At 46.2% G+C, this 12,621-nt stretch overlaps 1 protein-coding gene across 2 annotated transcripts in view; it reads right to left on the reverse strand.

The window, feature by feature from the left end:
* CSMD2 (CUB and Sushi multiple domains 2) overlaps positions 1 to 12,621 on the reverse strand; it is a 629,134-nt gene that overhangs the window by 89,409 nt on the left and 527,104 nt on the right. For both annotated transcript variants that reach the window (XM_057744228.1, XM_057744218.1), the window contains exons 42-44: positions 10,363 to 10,551; positions 6,958 to 7,135; positions 5,759 to 5,904 (exon numbers count right to left, since the gene is read on the reverse strand). In XM_057744228.1, coding sequence (XP_057600211.1) covers positions 5,759 to 5,904; positions 6,958 to 7,135; positions 10,363 to 10,551 — 513 coding nt within the window. The remainder of the gene's footprint in view (positions 1 to 5,758; positions 5,905 to 6,957; positions 7,136 to 10,362; positions 10,552 to 12,621) is intronic.

A 12,621-nucleotide genomic window follows, 5' to 3' on the forward strand; every position in this document is an offset into this window, starting at 1 on the left:
TATCTTTATACACATATGTTTGCACAATGTCCAGAAGTAGGATTGTTGGGTCCTTCTGGAACCTTGTGTGTAAGGAACACGAATCAACTGAGGGTAGAAGAAGCAAAAGAAGCCTCTCAGAGAGGAGTGAACCCAAGGGTGGATTTGCAGCCAGACTTCATAAAGGTATAGGACGAAGAGCTGAAGGGCCACCAGGAAGCCGGGGAAGTTCCCCACATGTCTCACTGATTCTCTTTCTGCACACAGGACCTTTCAGTTTCTCAGTCTCCATGGACTGTAGAAGACAGGCAATCTATTGCACTTGGACTTATATCTTCTGTCTTCAGGAGATGAGTCCAGGAAGAAGCAGAATCTCTCATGTTCAATTTCAAGTTCCTGAGAGAGCATCTGATTATCTCTGCTGGAGTCTGGTCAGGTGGCCACCTTTAGTTCCAGCTACTGTTATTGGGATCTGGGGTGTATGTGAAGGGGAGTCAAGACGTACAAACATAGCTGACAGGTGCCCACATGAGAGGGGCATTATGAGCTGGGCAGACACCTGGAAATATTTTGGCTGCGGTTAATCACATTGTGTTTACCTTTTGATATGTACTCTGACTGCCCAACACTAAGTGGGCTGCCTCCTGCAACTTTCCCAAAAGGATTATCATTTAAAAATTATCATTACAGATTATTCTCTAATATGAAAGAATCCATTTTTTCCATTGCATGCTTTTTGCTTTGAATTCTATTCTTTGATTATTGTTGTGTTTTCCAAATATATTACCACCCAGCCTTTTATTTTAAAGCTGTCACACTGTCTTAGTTATATTCCTGGTATGGAAAATCTAGTTATATTGTATTTAGCCTAATTTAAGAGTCTTTGTATTTTTAATAGGGAATTGGGCTGTAATAATTTGTATTTGTCATAATAATTGAACTATTTTATTTGGTGCTTATTCTGTGTTTTCTGTATCTCTGTTTCTACACAGTTTCCCTTGTTTTCTTCCTTTTGTGTGTGAATTACGTTTCGCTTCATTTTTTTCTTTTAGCAATTTGGAAGTACTATAGTTGAGTTTTAATTTATTAATGACTAGCATATATACTTGGAACACTTCTTGTTCTAATTATAAAATTAATAATTGAATAATGTCTATTGATTCCACCCCAATGGAAGATAAAGACGTTTCCTTTCTCCTCTCCCTCTTCTAACTATTTGGGCATTTGTTAATATGAAATAATTATTTTTAAACTTTTAAGAATAATTGTATTTGCATGGTTTTGAATCTATATTTTCAATAGTTATTAGACTTAAGTCTGTGATTAGCTAGTCAATCCTTCCATTTTTATCTTTTATACAACTCTATATTGAGCTATTGGTTCATCCTTTGTTGGGTGATTACATCCTTGAGTAACAATTCAAATTGAGACTTTGGTTGACACTAATTTTAAGCTCTTGGATATCTGCAAATGACTATCTTTTGCCTTCACATGTGAAGCTCTCAATAATTTTTGTTCCTGAACATCTTTAAAAATGCCTCCTTTATTTTCTGGAATTGAATGCCAAAAAGAATTAATCTGAGGATTGCTGTTTTTGGCTCCTCGTAGTTAATTTTCTCACCCTGGATTCTAGCAGCTTTCCTCTACCTTTCACCCTTATAATTTGGAAAACTTGCCAGGCTGTTTTTGATTTCTCCTGGTATACAGTGATCTCTTTTATCCTATATGCACAGATTTTCCTTAATCTCAGAAGAGTTTTACTATTGCTGTGCCATCCATCAGGTTCTTCTCCTCATAAATACTTCTTATCAGTACATTGGTTCTTTGGTCACCTGATCTCTTTCTTTACCATCTTCTCCTTTATCATTTTCAAGTCCTTGTCCTTTTCCATCTTCATGTGGAACTTTTCAGGTCTGTCCTCCACATCTCTGTATTGTTTCTCTCCAGTGTCAGTTCTGCTCTTGGCTGGTTCGTATGCCTATTTAAACTGTGCACTTGCATTCTGTTATAGCTAGCTCCCTTCATAAATAAAAGCTTTAATTTGAAACAATCACAAAGGTGTAGAAAAGTTGGAAGTATAGTACAAAAAACGTTTTCATGAACCAGTTGAAATTTAAGTCGCCAACATGATACCCCATAACCACAGACTATTCCAGTGTGTGTTTCTTACAAACAAGCACATTCTTCCACACAACCACAATACAAACACCAAAGGAGGAAATTAACACTGATATGTCACTGCCATCTAATCCTTACACTCCATCCAAGTTTTACCACTGGTGTCAATAAAGTCCTTAATAGCAAACACATCCAGTTCAGAACCATACGTTGCATTTCCTTGTCATGTTTCTTAGTCTCCCTTAGTCTGGAACAATTCTAAAGACTTTCCTTGACCTTCCTGACTTTTATACTTTTGAAAATTGTATGTCAGTTGATTTCTAGTATGTAACACTGAATTACATTACCTTTAATTTAGATTTGTCTGATACTTCATGATTAGATTCGGGTTGTGCATCTTTGACGGGACAATCACTGAAGTGATGCTGGGTTCTTCTCCCTGCATCCTATCAGGTGGGGTATGATTTTCCCTTTTATTAACCTCTCAGCCAGATAGCTCTTATTTGGAGTCCATGCTACCTAGACTCTTATGCTGGAAGCAGATGCTTTCCAAAGTTTATTTCTATTTCCTAAAGTATATGTTTCCAAGGGCATTTTTTCTCTGCAATTCAGATTCTATTTTGTCATTTAAAAAAGTACTGTACAATACTGTCATAAGTCTTCTAAGGTATCTTTCTTCTTTTTGGTTCTTATATGAAGAGAAATTTATTTAGAGCTAATGTTTACCTATAAAAAGGCAAGCATTTTTTCCCCCACCCCATTCCCAATCCCTGCTCTTGCAAATCTGGCTCCTTCTTTTTTCTTTAGTTCTAGTCTCAAATACCAACTCTTAAGACACATTTTCCCCAATTATTCTACATGAAGTGGATTCTCTACCTTTTTGTTTGCTATCTTATTTGTTTCTTTCACAGCATGTATTAAAAATTGCAGAGATTTTATTTATCTGCTTACTTGTTTGTTCTCTTTCTTCTTGGGGGAAGAAAGCCGTATGGGAGCAGGCATTTCACAGAGCAGGAAGAAGGAATAGCCAACGAAGATATGAAAGAATGTTCATCCTCATCATCAACAGAAAAGTGAAATACTATCCACCAGGTTGGCAAAAATTTAAAAGTCCATTAAAACCCAGTGTTTGCAAGAATGTAGGGCAGCAGAAGCTCTACCTCCATGGCCAGGAAGAGTATAAATTGTTATAACTACTTCATGAGATCAATTTGGCCTTACCTAGTAAAACTGAATATGTGAATACTTACAACCTAGCAGTTCCACATAGGCACGTACTCTAGAGAAACTCTTGTCCACAAGAAGGAATGTACAACAATGCTCATATTGTTTGAAATAAAATAACTTAAATGCCTACTAACAGTAGACTAGATAAATCACTATTTTCACACAACGGAATACTAGATGGCATTGAAAAATGGACTAAATCTAGTCACATACATCCACATGAATTTCAAAAGCTTAACTTTGAGTGAAAGAAGCAGGTCACAGAAGAACACTTAGTGAATAATCCTATTTACATAACAGAAAAAAGATGCGCAATGAAACAGTATACATTTGTGGAGACATACACTTATGGAGTAAAATTATAATGAAAAGCGATGAATGATTAACAGAAAATTCAGGACCATGGTTAACGCTGGGGGTGGGCCAGGGGGATGTGTTGGAGGCGGCACACAGGGGCTTCAAGGGCACTGGTGTTCTTTATCTTAGACTCAGCGACAAGTGCTCATCTTATTCTCCTTCTATAAACTGCATGTGTGTTACACGTACCTTTTACACATTGCTATATACCAGAATTTATCAAAAGCCCTATGAGTGGGTGGAATGTGCCTTCTTGCTCACTTGGCCCCTTGCAGAGAGCCTCTCCCACCCGAACACCATGGCCTGGGCCTAGCAGTGGATCCTCTCGCCCAGGCCTTTGCCTGCCCTCTGGTCGATGAGGCCTTGGGCCATGGTCTGAGAGAGCACCTAAGGGTCTCATGTCTCATCTGAGGGCATCAGGGGCACAGTGGCCAAGACACACAAAGAAACAAGTGCTCTCCTGGGCAGACTCACTCAGGAGAACTTGGGAACAAGGATGGCTCAGGGCAGTGCTGGGCCTCCTTCACCTGGTCCTGTTACTCTCTAATGATGATGGGGATGATTAGAACTGTCATGTGCTGAGTACCTCTTACACTCTGTGCCTGGTGCTAGGCATCCCCACGCATGATTTCATTTAACTCTGTGTGGTTAGATACTGATATGATTCCCATTTTGTTGATAATGAAATTGAGGCCCAGAAAGGTAAGTGACAGACTCATGGTCACACAGCTAATATGTGGCAGAGATTTGAACCCAAGTCTGTGTGACTCTGGAGTCTATACTCTATTACTCTATGAGCAAGTCACATAGAGTCAGAATGACATAGCCTTCAAAACCTGGGTCCCGTTAATGGGGTGAGAGGTGTACCCAACAAGAGGGCTGTGGATACCACGGCAGATGGAGAAGGTGGGGATCTCATCTCCATATCACACTCACCAGGGCCCAAGCTCCCTGGGGCTGGCGACTGGAGGGGCCCATGCTCTCAGCAATGTTGTTTCTGTCTCTTTCTGTCTCAATATTACTACCTCTCGCAAGGACTTAGGGCTGAATGCATTCAAGTTTCTGTAAATGCACGTGTGAGGCAGTAATGCCGTGCGGTCCCACCGGAGCAGCCAGTGCAGAGCTGCAAGGACTGGGTTCTCCCCCCAGTTCTAGCCGTGCGGTTCTGGGCCAGCCCTCCTGCCTTCCCTGACCCTCATTTCCTTGTTCGTAAAGCGGGGGTAACAATATCTGCTTAACTACTTCACAGGATTCTTAGAGGTCACAAACGCCAAGCCCCTTGTTCTGCAGGTGAAGAAACTGAGCTCTCAAGCTGGGGAGAGACCTACACAAGGTCAGACACTTGGCCTGAGGTGGAGCCGGGAATAAAGCCAAGCCTTGCTGATTTGCAGTTCAAATTGATGCATTGTTCCACAGATTGTAAGCAAGGGGGGTTATTTCATGGCTGGCACAAGCCTATGGAGAACTTTCTATAAGTTTTTCTATGCTGTGTCCACTATAACAAAAATGAGGAAATACCTGGGTGCATGACCTTGGACTTTTAGAAGAAAGCAGGCTGTCAATAAGGACAGATGCACCGGGAATTTTTCATGCTCCTCTACTTGAATTCTCCGTGACATCATTTGTGCACAGTGCACTTCCTGTGGCATCCACAGAGGCCCTGGATTCCTTCAGAGAGGGACAACCTCTAGAGGGACAACCCTCTAGAATGTGCTGAGGGATCAGGTGGGGCACAGGTAAACGGATAACTCAGCCAGGGAGCTGGTGCAAATGACAGATAAGAGAGAAACCTCACCATGCTGCCTCTGACCTTGAACTTGGTGCCAAGGATCAGCATCATGGGCCTCTCCACCCTACTAGTGTGGAGGAGAAGGAAAACTCACATTTGTGGAGCCCTGTGCTGGGAGCTCTCCCATATCCTACACGTTGAATTCTCATAACCCTGAGGATACCGAGGTGGAGAGGCTATGCTACACTTCCAAGTCCCACAGCTGGCACATGCGGGAGCCAGGGGTCAAGCCCGGCCTGGACTTGAGGGTCTTCTCCCAGCCCCCACCTGTCAGGCTTCCATACTGACCAGAGAAAGCTATGGCGAAGATCCCACCTGCAGCCGAGTCACGGTGGAACTTGAGCAGGACCTGGTTGGATGAGCTGTGCATTGTTTTCTTGGCCAAGCTCCGGCTGAAAGCTCCGAGCTGTAGGGCTGTCTGCTGTGGCCCATCCCTGCAACAGGAAAGAAGGTCACCGTGCCTGGCCTGTTCCACCCGGTGTGTCCGTGGCCTTCAGTGAGCAAAGAGGCATTGCCCTGTTGCCTTCCTTGGGCAAAGGATTTCTCCCCTGGAACCTTATCCAGTCCCTCCCATTTGTTCTTAGCCATTGTCTGGAAACTAAGCGAGAAATCAATCCAGGGCAGTCAGGTGACAGTTGTCCAGCCCTGGACATTTTGAGAAGAGAATCTCACTGTCTCCTGCTGATTCCCAGAACCTCCAAACAAAGACATTTTTAAGTTATATCTTTGCCTAAAGATTCAGTGGTTTGGAAAAAAAGTGTATAGGAAACTGCACTTATTAACTAATAATTCACCTTCCCATTTTAAAATGAACTCAAGATGCTCTAACTATATAACTCAGAGCTGAGCTGTCCAGTTTGGTAACCACTAGGCTACATGTGACTATTTGCTTTTAAATTATTTAAAATTTAATAAAGTTTGAAAATCAGCTCTTCAGTCACTCTAGTCACATTCAGGTGCTCCACGGCCACATGTAGAGAGTGGCTGCCATACTGGATGGCAGATCGCAACACGTAACATCTCACAGATACGTAACATCTCCATCACTGTGGACAGTTCTGTGGTCAGCACTGGCTCAGCATGAGATGACCAGTGGGACTTCACAAAATTCCACTCCAAAGCTCTTTCATTAGTCTGGGTAGCTTATCTTAGGTAAATGTAGAATTTTGGTTTGGACTCTGGAAATCCTGAGAAAAGTCTACTCATCTACACCCTTTCCCATTCTCACACCCATTGGTACTTTGACTGACCCCTAGCTGGACTGCAGGCTGGGAACCACTGCCCTGTCACTCCTTTCCCTTCAAGGAGTCAAAAAGGCTAATTGAAGCTGAGTCCTCCTTCCACTATGTTTATTTGAGACCCAAGAGGCTGAGAGCCGTTTAAAAGCTTTCAGCTTGTGGTGTTCTGGACAAATAGATGGGTGACCCTGTTTAGAGCCCAGCTAGTGCCCCTTTCTCATTGGTTGCTGACGTGGCAGCTGGCCCTACCAGACGGTGATGAAGTCTCCAGAGGGCTCCGTCTGCAACAGGCTGAGGTTGAGGCGGATGCCGTGGCCAATGGGTACAGTGATCAGCCAGACACAGTCCTGGGAGCTGGAGTAGGGACTGGGGAAGCCCGGGGAGTACACGGTGCCATTGAAAGAGGTGATGTTCCCGCCACAGGGGACTGCCAGGGAGAGGACACAGACACAGATGAGTGCTGGAGATCACACCCTGGCCCTGAGAATTCAGATGACTTCCGGTTCAGTTCCAGCCCCCAGCAGGAACCATCCTGCTCCAGGAGGCTGGGCGGGATGGGGAGAGGAGTCGGGACTGCGGAGGGCTGGGGCTGGCTTTCCCCGCCATTCCCGACACGCCATAGCCCACGTGGCCCCCAGTTTTCAGTGCAGGTGCCTCTGTGAGCCTGCCTCAGCCCCTGGTCGGCCCCCCCCCCCACTTTCTATTTTTCCCAGAAGACACTTGTTCAGAAGGAAAGACAGTAAATCTCTCCCCGCTCCTTCCCCAGAAATGCTAGAGTCAGGGCTTCAGTACTTTTGCTGGAAGAGGTAAGACATTAGGATAGTATCTCTTTCTTTTCTTTTTATTCTGAGATTCTTGGAGCGGTACTTTTGGTCTTGACTTAAGCACTGCAGGTTCCTGTCCTAAGGCTAAGGTTGGGTTCAAATCATGGCTAAACCATTATTTGACTAGATAATTGACTAGATAAGTGTAGCTGCTCTTTCTTCACCTATAAAGTGGGACTACGACTCCCCTCCTCATAGGACCCTGGTGGCAATCAGATGAACGGCTGCGTGTAAAATGTCCAGCCAGGGCAAGTTCACGGAGGAGGCATCTGCTACATAGACAGGATCCTCCCTCCCTGTCTTCCTGTCTCCTCAGACAACACTCACTCTGATGGAGACTTTAGGCAGGGGGACAAAGAGTCCTGGAAGTCTCCACGGTATTTGGACTTAGTCACCATGGAGGAGAATAAAAAGAGGTTCTGGGCAAAAACAAAACAAAACAACCCTGGTCCAGAATAATGAGTGTTTTGTCTGGCATGGGTCATCAGACACAGATGTGGATGGGGGCGGACCGGTCTGAGAAGAAAGAATCCCAGCGCCTCCAAGTGGAGACCAGGGTTCCTGCAAATGCGAACGCATCCTGAAAGTGGTACCCACGGGTATCCCTCCTCTGTGTACTGAATGGTGCCAGGCGTGGCTGGGGAGGTGAAGGACAACAAGGATACCACGGCCTGTGATTCCGATTCGTGGCACTCACAGTCCCCTGGGACACAGCCAAGTGTACCCACATCTCCAGCCCAGGGTGGAGAGTGCCATCAACACGGAATGCCATGGGAACACTTGGGGGATCCCCTCATCTGGTCTTGTTGGCATAGGAAGGGAGTGGTGGCAGAATTCACATTTAGACTCAGACCTGAGGGATGATAAGGGCTACATGGAAGGCAGGAGAGAAGAGCAATGTTCTGTGAGGAGGGACCAGCACACGCTCAGAGCCTGGGGCAAGAGAGGGTGGCACATGGCAAGAACGGAAAGTATTTCAGCTGAGCTGGAGCATAAAGCCTGAGAGAGTGGCGAACACAGGGAGGTAAGCGGGGACCAGGCCCTGAGGCACACTGTGTACTACCCCAAGGGGGTTGGATGGTACCCCAAAAGAGATGGGGACACCTTGCTGGCATCTGAGCAGGGGAGTGCCTGGAGTACATGAATGGTGTCAAAGGCTCACCCTGACTACACTGTGAAAAGTGGCTTTAGGAACACAGACTGAAGGCTGGGAACCCAGTGACGAGCCTCATCTAAGTGGCCTGGATTAAGGTAGAAGCAGTGCACAGAGAGAAGTGGATGCATTTGAAGGGCCGTTAGGATTAGAAGTAGCAAGACTTGGTGACTAGGCCAGATAAGGGAGAGGGAGGCTTCCCAAACTGAGGGCTGAATAACCAGGGACTAGAGGAGCACTTCACTAGGGGAGGATTTCAGTGTCAAGGCAGAAAGACGATGACTTCCATTTTGAATGCGTTGGGATTTAGATGCCTCTGGATAAGAGAAGATATTTAGTAAGGAATTGGATGTATACGTAAAGACCTCAGGAAAGAGATAAAGGTCGCAGATATAGATGGCATTTGGAGATGTGAGGGATGAGAAGAGAGTCTGAGAAAAAACTTCAAAGAACAACTACACTTAAGGGACAAAGAAAAAGATAGTCAAAAAGTTGGCACAGGCAGAAAGATGATTGGAAAATCAAGAGAAGATGGCGTCCTAGAAGCTGAGGGAAGAACTTTCTTAGGAGGGAGGAGGGCTTGTGGCTCAAGATGTCTGATGGCGGAAGCACTGCTCTTTCCTCTCTCCTGTGATGCCATAAATAGGAGTAAAAAGGGGGAAAAAAAGTCCACAGTGAAGCTTGTCATGTAGCAAGTGACCAACTAAAAATTCCAAAATGATGCACGAGGATCGTTTTGAAAATCTGAAAAATGAACTGGAAATTGAATAGTTTTAGAGATTATGATCTTATATTCCAATACCAGAACAGCTCAGTCGTGCAAACAAGGTCTCTTTATCTATGGAGAGTTAATACTTCCAGCTTATCATTTTCAGGCCAGTTACTATGCTGACACTTTACATGAGCCATCCTGGAACCCTCTCAGCTCTTGCAAAGCAGAGGTGAGAAGCCCCATTGTACTAAGGAAGAAACTGGAGGTCAGAGAGGTGAAGTGTTTCCGAGATGAAGCCCAGGGTGGTCTCCTGGACCATACCATCCACCTGCCAAACTTTCCCCTTTGAAGACAACTCTCAGCTTCTCCTACAGGAAAATGCTGGGCCCCATGAGTTGAAAAAGAAGGAAAATGGAACTGAGGTACGCAGACAAGGGTAGGGACAGCATGGCATCTTGGTTCTCCTCCATCCAGGGAAATGCCACTTGTAGCTCCCTGGTATCATCAACTCTGATCTCTCTAGGCTCATGTAGGAGAAGGAGAATAAGCTGGGGCAGGGGTGTGAAGAAAGGGACAAGAATTTCCTAGAAGATGCTTTATTCACTTCTCACATGATTACCTCTCTACTCCTCAGCGCATCAGTGGGCTCCTACACCCTCATACAGGGTCTTCCCTTCTAACGGGGGACATCTAGCCCACGAGGTTGGCTATTCCCAAGGGCTGAGTATGTATTCCTTTGGCTGTGACCCACATCTCCTCCAGGTCCTCCCTAGCATTGGCCCAGAGCTCTGTCACAGGGACCCTCTCCCTGAATAGGCTCAGTCCTGTCCATATGAAAACAGGATAGACAAAGTTTGCCAGGACCTCCCAGCATGGGTGAACACACGGAGCAGGCAGGTGAAGGGTGGGACTGCTCTGGACCAGTGTCCCTAAAAAGAATCACCAGGGATGAGGGAGGGACATACCTTCACACCTGGGCAGGGGGTGGTCCCAGTTCCGGTTGGTGCCATGTTGACATGTGAGGACAGGGTGGCCCATCAGTTGATACCCTGGGAGGCACTCGAAGGTCACTGACTGCCCAACGTTGTAGCCAGCTCCCCGCACGATGCCATTGGCAAAGGGCTCTGGGTCTGGGCACTCTTGAAGTTCGTAGGCTGGAAAAGATCAGGAGAGAAGGTGACTTCATTCTCTCTGGGCATTTTCTCCCCAGCCAGAATATAGGCATGCCAGGAAGTTAGCATAGTGGTGGAGAACCAAGACATAGACTCAGACGGGCCTTCGTCATTTTGTAGTTATTGGCTTTGGGCAAGTGACTTAAGTTCTCTACGCCTTTGTTTTCTTATTTAGAAAATGGTTATTGTGAGCATCCAGTAGGATGATATATGTACAGCTCTTTGCACATTACTGGCACGTGGTGAGAATGCACTAAGTACTATCTGCTATTATTGTTTCCATGGAGGAAGGGGTGCAAGGAAGACAAGGCTAGATTGGACCATTATTCTTTGAGCATCTCGTTGGGGCTCAGCTTTGACCTTGGCTCTTTGCAGTTGCTTATCTCATTCAATCACAACCACCACCACCAAGATCACAAACACGGGCAGCAGTCAGGTGAGGGCATGAGTGGGGCCCCTGTGACTCTGAGAAATGAGAGCCTATCAGTAAGGAAGAAGCGCGGTGGAAGCCGAACCTGTGGCCAGGAGAGAAACTTTTCAGAGGGAACTGCTGGGTTAAAAGGAATGTGTGATTTTCGTATAACAAAGTCCCTCCAAAGAACAAGAAAGTTGCTTCCCTGAGAATGGGTGTGCCTGACTTAGGAGACGCCGTGATGGGAGCGGCTGAGGCCTGGCCCAAGGGAGAGGCCGCCGAGAGATTTGCTGAGCACGTCACAGAGCAGAGCCTTCACTTAATCGGATCCACGGGACAGAAACTGGGTCCACCCGGCAGGAAATCAGCCGTGGGAGCAGAGGGAGTGCTCGTACAGCGGAAACTCTCAGGGGGAGCAGCTGAGACCAAATGAACGCTCCGTGCAAGTAGGTGCCTCCTCACGTGCAGTAACAACATAAACAACCAAGATCAAGAAGCTGCCATTTCCGGGACTTCCCTGGCGGCGCAGTGGTTAAGAATCTGCCTGCCAATGCAGAGTTCGAGCCCTGGGCTGGGAAGATCCCACATGCCGCGGAGCAGCTAAGCCTATGGGCCACAACTATTGAGCCCTGGCTCTGCAACTACTGAAGCCTGTGTGCCTAGAGCCTGTGCTCCACAACAGGAGAAGCCACTGCAATAAGAATCCCGTGCACCACAATGAAGAGTAGCCCACGCTCGCCACAACTAGAAAAAGCCTATGTGTAGCAACAAACACCAAACAGAGCCAATAAACAAACAAACAAACAAACAAACAAATAAATCTTTAAAAAAAAAATGAAGCTGCCATTCCGAAGCTCTCCTTCTGCAATGGTGGCTGTTTTACTTTCAGTAGTGTGCAGGGAGGCTTCCGTGGGAAGAACTGGGCAGGTTTCCCCAGGACATCATCAAGGTAGTTGGCTGTGTTGAAAAATCGAGCCGTTCTAGAGAGAGTGGGTGGGCTGGTCAGCCAAAGGGGACATTGCTCTGTCGGCAGCAGAGGGTTTGGGCGATTTGGCAAATGAGGTCTTAATAGAAGCAGGGAGCCTGTAGCCCAGAGAGGTGACTGAATGGATGAGCTGCGAGAGAAGCCTCAGAGGGAACAGGGGGACCCAACGATGGGGAGGAGCCTGAAGACCGAGGCCTCCTGAGAAGCCAGGAGCAGCCTGGAGGAGAGTGGCTGGGTCTCTCTTATGCGAATTATCTCCAGGGGAGGGAGCTGAGCTTTCCACAGAGACCCCAAAGTGAGGGTACCAGGATTGCTTTCACATGGAGAGAAGTCTCAGAGCCCGTTCCACCAGAGGAAGCTTCAAAGGGAGAGGTTGATGGAACTAAAGACCGTCATACAGAGTGAAGTAAGTCAGAAAGAGAAAATTATCATATAATATCGCTTATGTGTGGAATCTAGAAAAATGATACAGATGAACTTATTTGCAAAGCAGAAACAGAGACACAGACGTAGAGAACAAATGTGTGGGTGCCAAGGAGGGAAAGGCGGGGCGGGGGGCGGGGGATGAATTGGGAGATTGGGATTGACATATACACACTACTATGTATAAAATAGATAACGAATGAGAATCTGCTGTATAGCACAGGGAATTCCA

This window comes from Hippopotamus amphibius, chromosome 1 (assembly GCF_030028045.1).
Source record: "Hippopotamus amphibius kiboko isolate mHipAmp2 chromosome 1, mHipAmp2.hap2, whole genome shotgun sequence".
NCBI lineage: Eukaryota > Metazoa > Chordata > Mammalia > Artiodactyla > Hippopotamidae > Hippopotamus > Hippopotamus amphibius.